Raw genomic sequence first — 21,443 nt, 5'->3', positions numbered from 1 at the left:
CAATAGCTTTGGGAAAGCATGACAACGAGTTAAACTGAGATTATAGGCATAGAGAAAATACCTGCTAATCAGTATGCTAGCATACAGAGTGCAACATGTTGGTTTAAGCATTCAGCACCAAGCAGCACGCTGCCTACTTTCAGCCTCACAGTGAGCAGCCCTGAACAGTCCACAATACACACAAACTGATGTCAGTACCATTTTAAACCACTGGAAGCCTCACTATAGCAACCCTTTGTCCCTAAGAGAGAATAATGACAATGGGCAGATAAAGGGAAGTCACCACATTAAACGGCATTAAGCCAATCAGAACCAGACGCATTACAGAGGAAGAAAGAGGGGATGAAGAAACGGTTGAGAGGGGAGAGAAAATGACAGCGAGGCCCAGAGAAAAGAGCGAGGCAGTGATAAATCAGAGGATTAATCCGGGCTACTACAGGGGGATTAAATCATTCTCTCACTAAACGTTTGCTTGCTCTGTCGGACGGCGGAGGTTAAGCAGACCGTTCTCCCCCTGTCCCGTTCTGCTGCTTCTCTCTCATCCCCTCATCCACCTTTTCTCTACTTTCTCACTATGTAGTGAGGGAAGGCCTCTGCAGAGGAAACACACACACGCACACACACTGCTGAACAGATGGAGTGTTGGGCTAATAGATGTCAGTGTTTCTGTTAATCTGATGGAGAGGAGAGATAGCAGAAAGACTCATTGATTTCCCTTGTGGCAGGTGTGGCATCAATGTGCGTTTCTGTGTGTGTGTGTATGTGGGTAAACATATGTGGTGGGGGGTTGTGAGTGGGGGTCGGTTGCATGGAGTTTGGTGGAGGTGGCAGTCTTGAATCTAAAACGTTAAATGTGTTTGAATAAGGGATCTTTCTCAAATGATCCACTACTTTATATCACAGTATTTGATATGAGTTAGCAACACTAACAAACAGTCCTTTAAAACCAGGCAATATAATCCTTAATCTTCGGTTATATTGAAATTCCACGGAAAATCATAATGATCAATTACTCATCAGCTTCGCTGCTGGGAGAGAAACGGGGCTTTTGTGTCTTGTGCAAGAACAGTTCAGGAGAACTGTGGTGAAGAGGGGCGTTAGATCAGGCCTGCTCTGCCTGCTGAGTGCTCATTTAATACATGACACCACTTAAGTGCATCATAAACTCAAACCCTAAAGGCTTTAGGACAGTGTTATTACCACACGGTCATCATGCATCATGACAGCAATAATACAGCAACGGCAAAAAGCTGACTGACCTCTCAGGATGTGGTTCTAACTCTCGACCACAGACAGCGGCTCACAAACCAGCGTGTGATGTCACTTCCAAGCCTCGAGTTTGACATTTTGGGGATTGCTATCTCTTTTTTTTGCTTGTAATTGGATGTAGTCATACATATGGATTAGAAGCTACAGCCAAATCTACCACTGGCTAGCTAATGAGCTTAGCTAGGTGTGTCTGTGATATTAAATGGGTTTCTAGTTTTAAGACAATGAAAACTAGGTTAGAGTGTACCCACCTGTCCCTCAGAGTGGTCTCATCTTTAATTTGCATAGCTCTAATACAAGTTAAACAGGTCAGCTGTGTAAAAAAGAGAGAGAACCCCATCCATCTGTCATAAAGGGAGACATTAGCTCTGGAGAACAAAACACGCTGTGCATTTTAAATATGCAACTCTGTGTGATGATTTAATGCCGAGTGGCCGTTTGGGGAACTGCAGTTTCTTTCAGAGGTCGCGAACTGTAGCCAAGGCTGTGTTTCAGTGACTGTGTGCAATTATTTTTTTTTATTACTTTTGATACTTCTGACATTTGTACAACGCCTTGCACTTCTTGGTCTTGTGTCAAAAAGTGTTTCCGCTAAAGGTTTTGTGTGTGTGGCCTTGTGCTGGGATCACTGGATTCAGTGAGATTTCGAAGCTACACCTAAAGTCAAAGCACATTTTGCACACTGTAATCAGGATAACTTCCCAACCGGATACCTGTTACCTCCACAGATATTGAACAGAGGGGCCTGGGACTGAATCAAATTCCCAGGTTGAGTTATTGTTCTAGTCCATCCTTGGTTATTATCTAAGGGGCCAGAGTTTACAGTGTATTTACATTTAAATAAGTGAGGCCTGGCTACATCAAAGGACCCACACTTCAGGTGTGATATTTCCCCCCTGCAGCGAAATTTTGATGATCCCAGGTTTCACTGATGACTTCTAGGAGGACAAAAAAAACCCCACACAGCCAGAACTCAACAAATTAGAAATGGGAGGTCTGTATTTCATGGCGGATTGCCAGCAGAAAAGAAAGCCTGTATGTAGTGTATGTAGTGTATGCAGAGATGCGCTGGCAGTCTAAATGCTTCTATTTTCATGAACACACTGTTTCCCCCCCACAACCTTGCAAACGTGTAACAACAGGCGTGGGTGTTTACCTCTGCACGAGCACGTGCGCCATCTCTTAAAATTTGTGAAAGGTTCAAGCAGACCCCTGAACGCTCCGCTTTCTCCTCCCGTATTCTCTGTACATCCCCCACTCTCCCCCCCTTCCCCTCGCTGCAGTGGTAATTGGGTATGACACGGGATCAACGGGGAGAGAGCGAGGACGCATTTGAATGCGCCGAGTGTCGTCTCCCTCACTTCTCCATTCTAACTTGCTGCCTTGCAGCTTCCCAGCCCTTGCTCACCGCTGTTACCGTAGCAACATCTGCGAGACCGCATCTTCTACCCTCCCTCCTCCACCGTGTCATTTCTTTTATTAAGATTGGCCGCTAGTGCCCAAATGTGTGTGTGTGTGTGTGTGTGTGTGTGCGCGCGCAACACCTCGACTGTGAGGTGCATAGCAGCAGAGCCGTTGTCAGCCTAACTCCTGCTCCAAGCCAATTACCGCAGCCTCAATACAGATTTTAAAGCTACAACTCAGGAGGAATTACCCCGAGGAGGGAAAATGTAGCCACTTGAGTCAAACTTGTTACATTAAGTCAATCAAGTGCATTACTGCACACCTCAGAGGACAAAGGGAACATCCCCAGCTGTACAAGTTGCACCACTGTCCGTACAGCTCTCTTTCCTCTTATTTCATTTTTTTTTAAACTGAATTTTTGTTAAATAAAACAGGTGTCAAATTCTATTTTGCTACCCTGAAATATAAAAATCCCATCATGCTTCAACTTATTCAAAAATGCATCTCTTCACATACAGTGAGGTTTCCATAAAGCCCTCAAGCAATCAAAAAGATTGATTTTTTTCCTTCATAAAGATTCAGTAAAGACGAGCAATGCATTCAGATTACAGTGCTACAGGTGCTATCGTGCAGTCAAGCAGTCTGACAGCTACAGGGAGGATGGGCGTTTGGTAGAAAAGAAAAAAGTAAAAGCAAAGCAGTCCCTCCTAAAAATGCTCCTGACGTGCGCCTACAAGCCTTACCTAAACAGCCTGAAACATGACGACATGCAGGAGGTTTCATTATTTATTAAATGCCCAAACATCTGCATAATTGTGTCTTCTTTTTGTCATCTGTTGTCTCATGTTAATCACACAACTGTAACCAAACCACTACCAACACTGGCTGACGTATTGGCTGATATTTTTTTCTTTCAGACACAGGAAACATGCAGAGTTTCTAAACATTTATTATGTGCAATTATTTATAAGTGCTTTCTAAGATAATATAAGAATGCAGTTGAAAAATGAACTTTACCAGATTAGTTGTTTAGATTTTCTGCTCGGATCAGCTGGTTTGTTGCGTTCTGAACACGTTGCAGTGGATAAATTGTAGAGTCCACTCTGGTGGTGATTACTTAGTTTTAATATGAACTAATTTTAATATTAGACAATATATTAGCCAGTGCCGATATAGTTTGTATATAGCCAATATCAGCTCTAGTTTTAACAACATACATTTATCTGCTACTTTTATGAGAGGAAACATTCCCTATACTGGGATGAAGACTGGAAAAGTGGCAGGCTGTGCGCTGCTATTTCACAACTTCACAGTCAGGACGTGGTACTGGAGGTCACACAGTCTGAAAATCTTCTCTGGGCTCAAGCAAAGTAATGCAGAGCATTTTAGGGACATTTGAAAGCTTCTATTTGTTATTTTGCAGCTCAGTCAGCAATAACACAAAGTGGGGTTTGATAGCACAGGTAGTACAGATAATACTGAGCGTGCCCCGTCACAGCAGAAGAGTAAGTGGTGTGTCTGTATGGCAAAAATAAATTCATTCAGTTTAAATCAAAGAGTCACTCAATAATCAGCTTTTGTTGTGTGATCTGATTTCATACTGCACACATCAGTAGCTTTACAGTACAAGTCAGCTCCCTTAATGAGCAGGTGCAGTGTGCTCTCTATGGCAGCTCCTTTTTGCTTTACTGCCTGAAATATATAAAACTGGCTTTCTGTCAAAAAACGAGCACGAGCTGCTACATAGAGGAACTGTGCACTGCTGACCGAGTCAGTACAAATTAAAAATGCATTGCCCTTAACAGTAAAAGCTAGCATAATCATTTTATGTGTGGATCTGATTCTACTTTAAGACAGGTAAGAGGACACAGTGGGGTAATATCAATGAGATAAAAAAATAAAACAGTAACTCTGCAAGTATGTGAAGTCTGTATAATGCGAGAGAGGCTGGCCCCACCAACAACAATGAAACCAGGAATTACAATATTTCTATTCCATTCATGTAGCAGCAGGAAAAAAATCTTCACAGCGGTTTCTTATTTCTTACGTGACTTGGGTGAAAACGTTTGGAAGTATCCACTTGTTTCTGTATCTTCTTTAGAAACCTCTGTTTGCATGCCAGCTGATTGGCATTTGGCACGTAAAAACAGCACAGATGAAAAAGCCTTTAGGCTCCTCTTACACAGGCCTAGAGAATCGTTGGCAACCACTTACTGGTAGGGAAGAATTTGTATTCACTGGCAAAAAGTTTCTGGAGGTTGCTAGCTGTTGCTGTAAAATCAACTGCTATAAGCGCATTCATGCAGGCCTGGAGACTGGTCAGCGACAAGTTAGCATGTTTCACACAAACTGTGTGAGGGTTTTGGTGCTACATCCGTTCTGTGAGAACCCAGCGACCACTCGAGACCAGACATTGGTGGGGGATTGCCAACTGGTCTCTAGGCTTGAGAGGCCTTAAAAATCACAATTTGAAAAAAGAAAGACAAATTAGCTGGTAGACTCTTAATTTAAAACAAAGCACATTGATCTACTTTTGCCAATATTTCTCACTGATCTTTGACAATAAATATTAACATGACTCTCTTCATCTCCACTGTTTTGAGTTATGTTTGAGAGGAAACCTGCTTTTGACATTATTTTTTAACCCGTAATGGGGGTTAATGGGTTTTATTTTTCAGCTCACAGTCTCTTAAACTGATTTCAAACAGATTTATTAGAAAAAAAAGTCACTAAAAGTCACAGAACGGTTTGCTCAATGGCAGCATTTCATTTTCAAACTGAGCCTGAGTTGAACCGTACCTTCAAAACGACTTAGAAAGGTTTTAATAGATTATCATGGATGGTGCTTCATCTATATAGAATATCCCAAGGTTCCTTTTTTTGCATTTCTTTAGAGAAATGAATAAACCACTGCAGTGAAATTAAATTCACTCAGCTATTAAAAGTGGAAGCAAGGCAGAATTAGGCACACAAACACACAACTAAAGACACAAAACCGTGAGAGGATATGAATGGTTTAATAAACTCATATAATACATCACGGGTCTGATGAATTAAAGTCATGGCCAGGATTACCTGAGCATATTCCTGTGTCATTAAAAAAATACAAATCTATAAAGCTCAAAAGAAAAACAAGTGAGTCAGTTCTTCTTTCAATCTGAGATCAAAACAAGGACGGTCCCTGTGCACCTGATTCAGCTCACTTCTTAAATGACTTCCAGTCTTTTTAACCCTTCAAAATTTAGCACGGGTTTGGACGTAACCTGATCTCCACATTCAGCTGATGGAGGAGTGCCCCTGAATGCATCTTTACAAGTCAGATTTTAAGAAACATTTTCCACTGATCTCATTCAAGTGCTGTCAAAAATCATCTGCCCCCTTCTTGATTTCTTATTTTGTAGCACAGTTACATGCTTCACATCATCAGGCAAATTTTGATATTAGTCAGAGAGTTTAAATGATGTCATTTATTAAGAGTAAACAGTCATCTATGCCTGATGATCTAAAACATGTAAATGTGAGAAATGCACCAACAAAAAAAAAAAAAAAAAGGGGGAATCATGAAGAGTGCAGATACTTTATCACAGCGCTCATAAATGACTGAATTGAAAGTGCACCGCCTCAACCCGTGAGCCTAATATACACACTCATTTCTTGTTTACTTCTCTGTAGTATGTAGCAGTGCAGAATAATAGTGTAACGGATCACACCACAGATAAATAGCACAAAAAAAAGGCATGCTAACTGCAAACTATCTCTTTCATAAAGCAAAACAAGGATGCGACCACAGTGCTGCCATTAGTGCTTAAGTAAAAGCTTGTCGTCATGTAACGGTTTTACCCTTTTCCTCCCACTCTTCATCCGTGGTTGACCAGCAGGTTCTGAGAGAGAAGAAAGAACAGAGAATTAGTCCATCTGCACAGCAGCCACGCCTGCTGACCTTTGAAGGAGTTCTTAGGTGGAAGGGTTGTCCCCGTTTTGTTTATTCTCTGCCACCTTTAACTGACCACAGCAGAAAGGTCAGGCGGGTAAGACTAGGGATTACTCTGGTAATGGAAATAAGCAAACCCAAAAAATAAAAAGAAACTTCAAGAGGTTTATGAGAAATTCTGTCATCATTTTGTCAGATTTTTTTTTTTTTTTAAATTGATGCTACAACATTTAAACAACTGACGAGTGGAGTGACTATCACTGACCACCTTGAATGTTACTTTGAGACTTACAAACTGCAACTAAATGTTGTTGTAGGCCAAGAACACACACACTGTACACACTGTGGACACACATCCAGCCCCATGGAGAAAAACTCCACCTATCAAATTGCTCAGGTAATGCTTTACAAAGAGCCCTGGGCACTGACCCAGCCTCCAACCACCACAGATCTGGATTCGATTAAGTATCCCACCGGGCCCAAAGGATGCGTTGCCAATGTCCCAATGCCAGATACTACAGAATCTCCCAAGAGCTGCTGGGTCTATGCCCTGATGGAGTCTTTGTGTGGCATTAAAGGGACGATTTCAGGCAGGTGGTTTAAATGTTGTGGCTGATCAGTACACTGTGTATTTAGTATTTGTATGAGCAGCACAAAACCAAACAGGGATGACGGTGTCAGTGTCCTGGCCTTCAAACATTTGTCCATCTAAATCAATATGAAGGAAAAAAAAAAAAAAAAAAAAGTTTTGGTCACTAGATTCACAATTGTGAAAAAAAAAAAAAAAACTTCAAGAAAAAGTCTCTGTCGTACGAGAATTTTTCTGCTGCAGTTGTTGCAGCTTTCAAACAAAATGACCTCCAAGCTCCAGCATGCGCAGCCTATCAGGCGTACCTTCCTGCTATTTAAAAACAGCTGCATGCAATTGATCCACGGAGTGCAACCTTCATCCTTCAACCTAAGATCAATGCGGTCCTTGAAACCCTAGCAACAAATCGTCCTGGAAAGAAGACGCGTCTGACACCATCATTCCAGCGACCTTGTCTTATGTACCATGAGAGGGGTTCGCTCAGATTGTGAGCCCTCACGTGAAATGGCAACGATCAATTAACACCTTGAATTGCTGGCGCAGTGATTCTAAGAGCGATACCAACAAACTAAACTAATCTCACGCTAATTTGACTTGAGCCCTGACATCATACAGAGCTGTTTCTACAACCTTTTGGAAGGGAGCTTTTTGAAATGCTAAGGTAATACATTTTAAAGAATATATACAGCTATATTGTATAAAACTAATGGACAGATAATTGGTCTCATATGTGAAGGTCTTTCAGAACTTTTCCTTTGAAAACAGAGACATTACCTAATGAGATGACTCCTAGCTATTATATAAGCTCATTTCCACAGGAAAGTTCAACACTCGCTGTAAATGGAGGATCAGATATACTATGATTATTTTTCAAGTGCAAATGTGAAGCAATCAAGTACAAGGAAGCACATGTAACGCAGAAACAGGTGTTTACCTTTGTTTATTTATTTATTTTTTAGCTAAAGGCCCCAAACAGACTTTACATGTCTCTCGCTACATGGATGTTCCCCTAAAAATGAACAGCAATAACTTGTCCTGATCCTCTCATATATTTCAACTCAAACTGCCCATTAAGCTTAGTTCTATGATCAGAAATCATCTATAAGAAAAAAAATCTGTTTTTAACCCAAGGTTCTTTATCGTAAAATGGATCTCTTGCAAATTTGCTTTGGATTCCAAGTCAAAAAAAAAATTGATCCAACTCTGCCCCACTTGGCCTCAAAGACTAGACAGCAGCAGGGAGGAGGGTTAGCCCAAGTGGAACGATGCAACGAGCTCAATTGACTGAGAGCTGGGGGCGCATTGACCTGAAGCCGCCTGCTAGACACACTGCGTATATGGATGTGCTATATGTGCATGTGTGTGCTGAGAGCACGTGGTATCTGTTCTAAGCACTGCAGAGTTGACTCCAGCTGTGAAACTCAAACCATTATAACCACAGAGAGACTTACAGAGCAGTGTGATCAATATGACTCCCCTCTTTTGTCCTCTCATCTGATGCCTCTGGTTTAGTCTCCTCATCTCCCATTCACTTTCAATTCTTCTGTCACTTTCCTCGACTCTTCTATTTCACTGATTTTTTTTTTTGTCCTTCCAGTGTTTCTTCATTCTCCTCTATACACTTTTGCTCACACGAGTAGTTTGTGTTCATTTATAATAATGTAAGCCATGAAGGCGCATCTCCTCTCCTGTTGTTTACCTTAGTGAAGAAGAAATCTAATACTGGCTCGCTCGCTGAAAAGTAACAGACATGAAAAGAGTCTTGACCATGAAAGAAAACAAGAGTGAGTTGGATACGCAAAACAGAAAAATGATAGGACACAATTACAATCTGTACATCGAAAATGACAAAGAAAATGAAAAACCCTTATAAGAGAGACAAGAACTCTAGTTAGAAATGTACAGCATGCTGAACGGCACCTTTGCAAACCAGCTAACAAATGAACCTGTATTATGGCTTTAAAACATTGACATGGGATCTTTTACATTCCAGGATCAAGTTCACCTGATCATTTTTCTTTTGTACGATTTAAATTCTCAAAGCAGATGGACTCTGTTGTCAGAGTCTTGTGAGTGTTTAAAGCAGGGAGCCAAAATCCGCCTGGATTTCGATCCAGCTCACTTGACAGCTTTGGAAAATGTGAAGGGGGGCAAACATTTGGACGTTTACCAGTGTTTCATAACTGTTAAAACATTTCTTCCTGATTACCATTCATTCGTTATTGTTTTTTTTATTGTTTTCCACAGTTAAATATTTTCTGTGAATTAATAAAAACGTTGTTTTATGATTACGAGACGGTCTGGGCCGGGAACTACAGGGACTTTCTCTAGAATTTGACACAATTATTACAGAGAAAGAAAGAGTCACGCTGACAAACTCCTTTCATTTACAGCATTTTTACACAATGCAGAAAAACTAAGATGTGATGTTGAAATGACCCCCCCTTCTTCACTTTAAGAATCTCGGGGATTAGATATGTAGCTAAACTTCAGAGAGGAGATGTCACCGGTCAGGCTCACTCAAGCTGAAAGCAGGCTGCATGTGGCCTGTGTAGTATGACAAAGTTTACACACAACAAATTATTAAACAGATTAATTAGCCCTCTGAGCAGTTCTGAAAACTGTATTTTTCCACATCTACTGTACTAACAAGCAAAAAGTAACTAATGGATTTCCCACCTGTTGCTCTAATCTAGGGGGTCTCAAACTCGCCACTTGTGGCCCATGTCACCCCTGCTTGTGGCCTGTATATTGACGTAAAGAAATCTAATGAAATTTGACCCTTGAACCTTTTTTTGTTAGCGAGGATTTGTTTGTTGTTAAGAACAATGTTAAATTAGTTCTTTTAAAAAGCAAAAAATGATTTAATATGAAAACAATATGAGCAGAGAGCACTTACATGTTGAGGGATTGGCTGTGTTAGTTCAGTGAGAGAGTTATTTGTAAACAAAACACTTATAACTTATTTTTATTCTGTTAAATATGAATAAACTTATAACAAGTGCTGCCACATGTCTGGCCAATAGGAGAGTTCCAGTGTTTTTATGTGGTAGTTCAGTGAAAGGCTTCAGTTAGTTAAGAGTGAGAAGAAACAAAGATTGTGTTCATGTTTGCAGTTTTGTCTTGTTATACAATATTTGAAATTTATAAAAACAAAACAACATTTTTGGAAATATTTGAGGGTGTTTTCTTGTTTGTTTTGTCCTACTTGAACACTAAAGTGGCCTTTGAATGAGATGACAGTGCCAGCAGTGGCTCACAGCTCATTTACGCTTGAGACCCCTGCTCTAATTGAAGACACCTTCTAAATTAAAGTAGTCACCGACTATGAAGACTTGCTGAGGTTCTTTCAGACTTTTGACCAGCTAGTGCCTTGGTTATGGTTACGGGCTGTTACAGTGAGCCTATTTTCAGTTCATGTGGCTCCGGCTAGAAGATTAAAGAGGCAGAGTGAAGGGACTGAAGAGAGGAGAAGAGAGACCGGGGATGACCACTGTAGGAGACAGAAATAAATAACAACAAAAAGTCAGGAGAGGTAGGAGAGCAGAGTCAGGCTGTTCCCCACTCCGCACCCAGCCTGGGAGCCTTGACTCAATTGGAAATCCATTTTATCTGATGACTGGCAGGCAATTGGGGCTCCCAGGTGAGGCTCTGCGGTTGATAGGCCTGACCACTCCACTGCTGAGGGACAGAGGGATGAAGATGGAGGGGAATGTGGAGGAGAACACGTATTAGATTGGCTCCACTAACAAAGTTCATTTTAGGCAACCTAGATCATCACTTAGCCTCCACTTCTATCAAAAACAAGAAGTGGGAGGGGAGCTACTAAGTATTTTCACTTAGTGGGAAAAAAAAAAAGACTCCAAAGATATAAGGCCGAGGAAAGCAGCAAGCCGTCTGAAAAACAAGACAAAGATTCCAGTGTTTTCTTGATAAATGACGAAAAAAGGAGAAAGCAACTGCTAAAAAAGTGAATTCAAATTTTATGTTGACAAACCTCATCTGTAATTATATGCCCCGCAAGAGAGGGAAGGATGTTTTGTAATGAGTTGGGAGACACTAAATTAAGTTAGGAAATAAAATAAGTCTCTTTAGAAGAGAGGGTCACTGCAAATCAATGTGTTGTTGTGAGTTATTCTGATTGATCCAAGATTTCTATCCTAATATGACTACTGAACTGAAAATCAGCAGGAAGAGATATTATGTGGGGAAGGCCTTACTCTAACAACATCGTGTCAGAGAACGGAACAAAAGGCAGAAACATCCAAAGAAGAGCTTTAAACGTCCTTCAAGAAGCTGGGGAACTATTCCTGAGAACTACTTAAAGGAATGACAAGGAAGCTGCCCTGAAAGTTCAGGCTGGGATGAAGAAACCAGTGGGTCGTACCAAAAGTGATGTTGAAGCATGTAAAACTACAAACTCTGTTGTTGCCCCATGCAACGCATTTCTACAGATATTTGCCCATTTCAGTAAACATCTGCATCTACTTCCCATTTTCCTCACAAAATCTAAAGAAATGAGACTTTTATAAATCCAATAAATGAAGTTCAGATGTCATTGTTTAGTACAATAAATATAACGTGCTGCTTTTTGTGGATTTGTGGGACAAAAGAACGTCAAATGCCTGCAGTATATTTACATGAAAACAGGTTTCACATGAAAACCCAACAGCTCTGCAAGCGGGTAATAAAACATTGGTATTTTTTTATTTACAATAGGGCTAGAGAAGAGACGGAGAGAAGGAAATCGATATTTTTAGAAATACAGGGTGTGAATGAAGAGCAATCACAAAGGAAAGGCAGGCTTCAAATCATAAAGGAAAAAAAAAAAAGAAGTGGAGAGACAGACGGATTGAGTCACAATGGGACACAAAGGAGAGGCTGGTAGAAAGTGGACTGTTCCGATAATGTTGTGGCTGTTTCGGGGTGACAAAAGCCAGTGAAAGACCCACCTAAAAGCCCCGCTGTTGTCCTCTCTTATCCCAGCTGGTGGTCTTGGTTCCACAAAACCTCTTCCTAAGCACACACAAGAGGGGCCGATAAAATGCCGACCAGAATGGCGGTCTGGTGTGTGCCCAGAAAACAAAACAAAACAACAACAACCAAAAAAAAACAACTAAGTGTGTCAATTGCTTATGCAGCCTAGGTGGCTTTCAATAGTACACAATACGGCACCGTGCTGAATTATTATCGGGACCCCTGTTGGAGCAAACAGAAAGAGGGAGACAGAGTAGGGGATCTGGTGGCGCGAGCCGACGGGAGTGGTGGCGTTCAGAAAGGTCAGGATACAGCGAGGAAAGAGCACAAAAGATGGTGAAAATGCTCCTCAGGAGGCAGCTGAGAATACCCTCAACTCTACCCCCACCCCCACAACTCTGCCCTTGTTTGAAAGCTTTGTGGTGTCTGAGGGCCACCGGATGAAAGAAGAAGCAGAGGCTCTGGATATGGTTTGATGGGATGTTCGATCGCTCCTCGCACCGCGACAAAAGACAGAGAAAGGGAAATACAGAGACAGAGGGAGAGAGGGGACGTGCAGGAGGAGAAAGACGTGTGCTACAGCTCTTAGAAAAAGTTCAACGTGCAACAAAACAGCTGGTATAAGTAGTTGTACGTACTTGCACTGTGATTATTGAAGAGATTTGCAAACCAGAAAGCAGAACTTTTTGACTGAAATACATAACATAAGTCTTTTAATTGCAGTACTCTTTTTCATTAACACCAGTTACATGAGGACTGGCCAAATCCCGATGCTCTCATACTTTTGTTGGAACCCTACTTAAAAAAAAGTACCTGGTTCCAGGTAATGAAAACCCCCCAAAATTGAGTCAAGCTTAGGCAAGCAGGTACTAGTGGAAGAGAAACACGTGTTACGCCAAACAACCTGTCCTAAAGTCCCGACTTCTGAAGGTAGAAAAGCCTGCTGCTTAGTTTTGTTTCTCATAATATTCAAGAATATAAGGCGGGGGAAGACAAAACTTCACTACCCAAATAACTAAATGTACAGAACTCCACAGCACCGAATAGCTAGATTGAAAAATACAACCCACAAAGCACAGAATACAAGACAGAGGAGACAACAAAAGAGGAAGAGCGAGAGCAGATAATGATGCTCAGTGGAGATTGGTTGTGATCGGCTGTACAATGATCAATGCCGGCTTGAAAGGAGGCAACGCTGATGGTTTATGAAGGGGAGAACAACTGCCAACAGTATGAAAATGAAATCAATAAGTCAGCTGCGGTGCGGGGGAGAGAAAAATGAAGGAAGCGGGTGAGAGAAAGCAAGAAAAAAAAATGGAAACAGGAGACAAGACTGAATAAAACAAGAGAGACAAAGAGAGCGGGAAAGACGCGGAGAAAGAAAAGAGAAAGAGTTGCAGACAGACTAAGAAGTGAGATGAAAGGTGCTGGTTTAAAATGAAGCAAAGGCAGAGAAACTAAACTGACAGATGAAGGAAAATCTTTAAAGAAAGATAAAAAAACAAAAACAAACAGAGTACAGCAAAAACAAACCGATGAACATTTACACTCACGAACTGACAAACTTTTGAACAAAACCCAGATCCTGATGTAAATATAGCCGGGCATGTCTACTGTGTATGTGTCTATATTTGATTGTGTCTATAAAAAGGTAAGTCTACACATGAAAGGTGAGATGATTGATGGACATTTTTTCTCTCCCCCTTCACTGTGGGCATTTTGTCAGGCAGAACAACAAAGCATAGATGTTCCAAAGAACAGAGGCGTATTTTTTTTATTTTATTTAAAAACACACATTAGAGTGTCCTGAAGTCCATCCCTCTGTTCTTTATAAAAAAAAAAAAAAAGCTGTTCTTCACTGACTCAGATATCCATGACAACAGCATTAAACTCTCTCTCTGGACCCGACAATAAACACACAGATACACAAAAACACTCTGAGTCACACGGACGACATGCAATGAGGCACAAACAAGTTATGTTTTATATGTTTTTCTGATTTTGTGTCAGCAAAAGTCTTTAAACATGCAGCAATGAATACAAAACATGACAATGTAACGGCCAAAAACAATCTACAGACTGCAAACAAACTGCAAGGATGTGAACTTTTACAAATGTGTTGTTCTCAGTGAGCATTTTGACCTTTGCATCCACAGGGAGAGTGACTTACTCACTGCACTAATGGAAAAAAAGTTTTTATACACCTACATCACAGGTGGAAAAACAGAGTTTTAGGTTCTGTATATTTTTCAGTTTAATAGGCACACAGCAGCATAAATGTTATAATGTTAATATATTTATATGTTTGCTGCAGTAATTTGATCAAGAATCTGGAAAATTAGAAAATGCTGTGCAAAAGGTAAAGTTGAATTTTCAGCAATAACTTTTCAGAAGTTGCTTGTGAGAAAGCGTTTCTTACAGATTTTAATGGGCTAAATCCAAACATGACAGTTAAAAATATCTGATTGGCCTTGGTCTCTCAAATATATTTATACTTATTTTATATTTTACCAATGTACATTTAGATATTTGACTTTTAATCATGAACTGTAAGCTTATATCTTCTCATATTTATAGTTGTTTCATGATAATAATAATAAACTTTCACCTTTCTTCATTATGTAACAGTAGAAATGGTAGATAAAAAACCCGATATGTAACTTTAACATTAATGACAGCCATAGTACGTTTAGCTTATTGTGAAAAAAGATGAAAAACCTTCAAGATATTTTAATATGCTTTAAAATCCTGTAACGTTGTTCTGCAGCATTACAGATTTCCTGGAACAAGCAATGAATCTTCTATCAGATAAGACGTCAGAAGTTTAAAAACAGATACGTCAGGAGATTTCAAATTTGACAATTGCATTTCATACTTGATACAATCCTAAATCACAGGAGCCAAATTTTATGAAAATATTGACAAGTTTAGCATCTGCCATCATTTGGTCTTTCTTTTTATGTTCAGGAGTCAAAATATGTTTTTATTATTTCTGTTTTTAAATGAGAACATTGGGTTTTAGAACTAAACTAGTAACATAGAAAAATAGAGCCAGCCGACAGCTCTAGGCTTTAAAATTGGTAAAATTTGATTAGAATTATTTGGGGTATATTTCATTGATTCATCAAGTCAATGTCACTGTACAGTAAATGTTACCCTACACCAAAGGTGGGTAGAGTAGCCAAAAATTGTACTCAAGTAATAGCGACACTACCTCAACATAGTTTTACTCAAGTAAAAGTAAAAAGTAGCCGTCCACAAAATTACTGAAGAGTAAAAAAGTAGTGAGTAACTGATCATAACATCTGACTTAATCTTTAACAATGAGATAATCAGACAGACAAAAATATAACATTTAGTGCAAATTTTGGTATTTTAAAGTCTGAAAAGGAAAAGAAAATGCTTCATATAAATAACGATTACAAAATAATAAATATCGGCAGGAGAAACACTTTTCCAAATCAATATTAAACTATTATTTAGAGTAGGTATATTACCTATCCCTATAGGTCTATATTTGTTAGGTTATATATGATACTTCTCCAAATTGCACAACAGGCTCAGCAGATAGAAAATAAAACAACAAATCTTACTTTGACATAAACTAAGTTTGTGTCAAAGTAAGATTCATTTTTGTTTTCACTAAAGTTATTCACACCGAGTAGAGTAGCCAGAATATTTTCTCAAGTAAGAGTAGCGATACATCATAATAGTATTACTCAGAAAAAGTACAGTGTAGTTAAACTACTCCTAAAAGTACATTTTTTTTCTAAAAGGTTACTCAAGTAAATGTAACTGAGCAAACTGAATTAGTTACTACCCACCTCTGCCCTACGCTGAACATTACATGAAACACGTGACAGCTAGCATCTAAACTCTATATCAGTTTCCATTCAGAATGATAGTTCTGTAACTTCCTCAGGATGTAAACGTAAAACAAAATCATGTGATGTGCGTTTTGCTGGCTATCTAGTCATAACATTAGACTTTGTGGGGCAAAACATGCAGGAGTCCAGCAGGGAAAATAGTGCTAAAAAAGCATGGTGGCAATTGCTTTATCACATGCCAAACTCATAGTACCACATTAATAATAATAATAACCTGTTTCAGTCAACAGACCATCATTACACAACATGTTATACCATCGTGTTTTGTTGAGTCTTTGTCAACTTTTGCTCAAAACTGTGAGCTGAGAGGGAGAAAAAGTTCAACAGTTCTTTTAAGACTTTTTTCTTCAGTGTCTGTAGGCAGTCACCATTAATGAGGCACAACAGACCTACAAGTGAGAGCAGAACAGAAACACGAAGCTGACATAAATGGGCTCCAAATGAATGTCACTTTTTAAAAATCAATTCAACACCTTTCATAAAAAACCCACTGAACACTGCTTCCTTACAATTTGTTATAATTTAACATCTTTTCTTTGTAGGTTTTATTCCTGTTCTCTCTAGTGGGCAGGAAGTCACAGAGTCACAAATAGAGAGCTAAGAGATGAAAAGTACTATCTGCTCTATGGTACATCAACTTTGCAGAAAAGTTCTGCCTTTGGAAAGCGGATATAAAAGCGTAGACTTCAGCCCCAATTAAAGCAACTCACACTAATTTAGAAGGTTGGTCTGAAACGCCTATGCCCAAGTGTTTAATCTCAGACGGTTTATCTCTGAACAAATACAAAAAAATGAGAGAAACTCTGGTCGTTAATTAGGCCTAGTTTTAAGAAAGCTACGAGACACTTTGTAATATTTATTCATGCATAGCAATGAGGTGAAAGGAGTCCAACTGTTTGTTCGCTTCATAAATTTTGTGTCAAAACTTGAGGAGTGCATACTTAAGTGAGAACGTGCGTGTGGTCAGCAGCAGGTCCAGCAGGAAGCTGAAGCTCCTCATTCTTCTTCATTAAGTTTTGACTGCTGAGGGGCCAACGTCTATGCCCCTTTCTCTCTGTGTGTCTGTGTACATCTCTTCATCCCCTGCCCATCTCCAACCCTTCCGCCATAAACACTTATCTCCTCATGGTATCCACTCATCTTCCCCTTCTCGCTTTTTACCTCCTGACAGTCACCTATTTCTCTCCCCATCATCTCCCCAACTTGCCTCATGTCGCCTCCCCGTCCCTCCTCCTTTCTCTCCTTCCCCTCGTCTGTCCAGCTTTACCCCCTTCCCCACCTGCCTCCTTACCTCTATTCTTTAACTGTCCACCTCCTCCTCTTCATCATTTTCTCCTTCTCCCATTTTCTCCCTTCACTTCTTCAATTGCTCACTGTTTGCTATCATGTTTTTTACTTTCCCTCGACTCTACTCATTCTTCTCTACTCTGCTTCCTGTTTATCTGCCCGTCTCTCGCCTCAGTCCTGAACACAAATTCATCTCAGTTTTTTTCTCCCTGAACATTTCTTAGTTTCTTTAGCTGTTTGTTCCACTTAAACCAACTTCCAGCGCCTACATGTCACCATTTAATCTCAGGTTTAACTTCAAACCTTAATGTGTCTTTTCATTTCTCTCTCCTTCTACTCCATCTCTTTCTGTGTCCGATACTTCTCAAGGCCTTTCTGTTTATTTCTCATTGGCCTTTCACATCTAGCCGGCTACAGATCTCTCTGTATCCACAACGTGTATTTTCTCCTTCTTCAGTCCAATTCGCTGTCCTGAGCCTCTTCTTTGTATTTTTCTCCACTTTGTTTGTCTATTTTGTTATCTACCAGCAGAGTGACTGAGCTGCTGTGATCTCTGTACCGGCATGACTCCTGTTCAATCAACAATAAAACTGAAGGTAAAAGAAAAAAGAAATCAATATGAGGTTTTACACTGCTGTGATTCACTGGCTTTGAGAAAGTTGCTGTGCATTCAGATCGGCTACAGATACACATTTATTATCAGCATATCAACATTGTCAGTGTGGACTTTCTTTGAGAATAGACTTATCAAAAGAAGATGAAGCAATTTTCTCTTTCCCCTTATCTTCTGGTGGGCTATCCACCGAGAATCATACCAGCACACAAAGCCGCAGAAACTGCACAGAGTTTCCAGCTCGACAGGCCACGCTGTTGTGAATCACAACAGTGTTCCTTGCTACAAAAATGCTACACCATTTCTCTTTATGTCCACAGGATGCTCCTATTCACTGACTACAACGCAGCCCTGAAATGAAGCCACCCAGATCCCTTTTCATATAAATGAGGGAGGCTGAGTATTGCAAACAATTCTCTGGAACAGTGTCAATTTAAAAAGAAAAATTACATTTTACAATTCACAAATGGTTCATTTACCATCTCATCCATTTTTTTTATAGATGGTCGTGTTATATCACACGTCTTACTGAGAGCAAAGATTAACTGGGCACATTAGAAAAGTGAGTGATGCTGCCGATCCAAGGAAAGCTCCACTTCACACAGACAGGTGTCCCGGCTCTTACCTGCCCACAGTCTCGATTGCTACGACTGTCAGTGATTGCTTAATGGTCTAAGGACCTACTATGGCGTTTTAGATTGAACGATTATAAAACAAACAACAGAAAACAAACAGAAACAAAATAGCATAGAAGGGAATTTAAGGTATTAATTATGGCTCCTTCCTCAAAACAAGGATAATCGGTCTCAGTACGCTGGGTTATTTGGGTGACTCTCCTATGCCGTGATAGCTGATAACTCTGACATCTCATCACCAAGCCCGCCAACTCCCTACTGCACCTCTCCATGGCTGTCAGGGGCAGAGGAGTCGTCAACGTGGACAGCTAACAGGCTACACGGGAAAGGCAAGATTCTAAGATGCGACTCTAAAGCACTGGAGAAGAAATGAAATAAAAACTGTGCATTTGTGTATCATTTACCATAACCGCAGCTTTGTGCAAATATCTTGTTGTTATAGCTGTTAAGCTATAAAGGCTGGCTTTACCTTTAACGCAGTTTCTATCTAAGGTACTCAAAGATAAATTCAAATATAACTAAGTTTGGGATACAACGAGCCAGGCCTGTGGATGGTCACACATAGCGCCATATCCTTCATTATATCTGCATCTATATTTTCCCATATTAAGAGCACACTTCCTGGTCCACAAGCCAAACGACTTCAAACACGATGTTGCCTGATATTAGACTGAATCATGAATTCATTGCACTCAATTTGCATGTTCAGAAACTGCTTGTTTAACCAATTTTGATGTGGGAGAGGCTTCAATTCTCCGTAACTACAGAGACCACATGAGCTGTTTAAATCTAACATCTGAACATTTGAAGTTGACAGTGATGGACAAACAGCTTGTTTGTGACCTTTTTCCCAAGATTTTGATTTCACTATTGGTTAACTTCATACACACAGTATCTTAGGGCTGTGCAATATGACCAAAATCTCATATCCCGATATAAGACATCTATCGTCCAGACTAGGGCTGGGCCATATCATATCGTTCACGGTAATACCGGTATAATGTTGGGCAACGATAAGAAAATGAAATATCACGATAGAATATGGGTAAAACGCACATGCGCACATGGCGGAAAAAGCATGGCGGCGACGGAGAATGAGAAGGGCGAAAGCGGATCGTTGAATGAAACGGATGAACCAGAATTGGTTTGTAAAAATGCTGCAACTTCAGTGATGTGGAACTGGTTTGGCTTTCGTCCGTCAGACACACAACAAAGCACTATTTTTGGTAGACCATGCTAGCGGGCCGTCGTTATTATCGTGTTTTTTGGAAAATATGGCACACTTAAAATCAATCCTTTGATTTGTCTGAAAATCGACAGTGCCCCTTATAATCCCGTGTGCCTTATGTTTGAATTCTGGTTGTGTTTACTGACCTCGAAACGATTTTATGTGGTACACGGCGCTCGAAATCTGTCAAATGTTTTAGTACGGCTTTGCTAAGCTACGAAGTCGCACCACTTGATGGATTGTCGGAGCATTACGGCTACCGTAAGCCGGAGCCTCGCGGAGTGATACGTACTGTGCTTCAAAATAATATTACCGTATTGTGTGTGTATAACCTCTTTTTAAGTTTTGTGGATATTATACATGGTTATGCTGAGGATATGTCGGCCAATTTCCACTGGAAATGCCTTTTGGTTAAACTGTCAGCGAGGAATTTGCATTTGAACTGTTAAATGTTTATATAACTTTAATGCACATAAAAAAAACAGCTGCTTGTTTAAGTGAAAATACATTGATGGGTTTTTTTGCACTAATAAAGTTGTGTATTGTAAAGTATTTTGTCTAGTGTCAATTATATCGTCAGTTATATCGTTATCGCAAATTTTCAAATGTATATCGTGATAAAATATTTTTGGTGATATCGCCCTGCTCTAGTACAGACAATGATATATATCACAAATATTTTACATTTTCTGTAAATTCTGTGAGGCTTGGGCAACTCGACTTGTGTGCAGTGTTTTCAGCTGGGCGTCGTGTACCTGGAGTCGAGTGTGACATAAGTTGAAACGGCCGCAATTTTCTTTGTGAGTATTTATTACACGGCGTGCTGCGGGGAAAAGCCTGTTTCTAAGGTTCATTATTTTAGCCCCCGACGGCTCTTTTTAGCTTCTCGTCAGTAAACACTTTGCATACTATGTCACATGATTCAGTTTATTTTGAAAAATCTGCACAGAATCTTCATCTTTATTTTGAAAAGTTTATGTGGAAAATAAAGAAGCGGACGGCGGAGCCATGTGATGGTTTTATCGTCATTGTTGCTAACGACAATGCATAAAAGCCGTCGCTTGTCCAGCCGTAGTGTGGTTATATTAAATATAAGAGAAAGAGAGAACTTTAAGAAATTATACAGTGACCATCAAAACGATGAAAAAATATTGCTGTAAACAGTTTATTTTGTGACAAAACGAAACAAACGATAGCGTGATATGAAATGATAGATGTTTTCATATCGTCATCTGATATATATCGTTATATTGAACAGCCCTACAGTATCTAGTATAATACTTATGCTTCTGTGAAATATGTTTCGTATGACACAAACTTAGCAAAGATCTAAAGTGGCACATTATTTAGATGGTTCAGATTAAAGGACTCTTTCATGTGTATTTTCCATCTTTTGGTACATTTTCAGTCTGTTCTGTTTCTCTGCTCAGATATTCCAAATGACTTTTACAAATCTCTTTAGTAGCACTCTCTCATGTCTGTCTCGTTTCTTGCCTTTCACTCCTCTCTCCACGGTGAGCGTGAGCGTCTGACATTGATCAAAAGCAGGCTGTCTCTTAGATTGAGGCTAAATGACTTGAGAATCCCACCAGCCACACAGACAGCATGTGTGTGTGTGTGTGT

General features: G+C 40.0%; 1 protein-coding gene across 3 annotated transcripts in view; it reads right to left on the bottom strand.

The window, feature by feature from the left end:
• Nucleotides 1–5,671: 5,671 nt before the first annotated feature.
• LOC146684455 (MICOS complex subunit mic25a-like) overlaps nucleotides 5,672–21,443 on the bottom strand; it is a 73,883-nt gene continuing 58,111 nt past the window's right edge. For all 3 annotated transcript variants that reach the window (XM_085445040.1, XM_085445041.1, XM_085445042.1), the window contains one exon: nucleotides 5,672–6,554. In XM_085445040.1, coding sequence (XP_085301166.1) covers nucleotides 6,531–6,554 — 24 coding nt within the window. In that variant the 3' untranslated portion in view covers nucleotides 5,672–6,530. The remainder of the gene's footprint in view (nucleotides 6,555–21,443) is intronic.

Source organism: Copadichromis virginalis, linkage group LG20 (assembly GCF_057382275.1).
Source record: "Copadichromis virginalis isolate Kocher_CV1m ecotype Utaka linkage group LG20, C_Virginalis_male_GT1.1, whole genome shotgun sequence".
Classification (NCBI taxonomy): domain Eukaryota; kingdom Metazoa; phylum Chordata; class Actinopteri; order Cichliformes; family Cichlidae; genus Copadichromis; species Copadichromis virginalis.
This window is presented reverse-complemented; position numbering and strand designations above follow the sequence as displayed.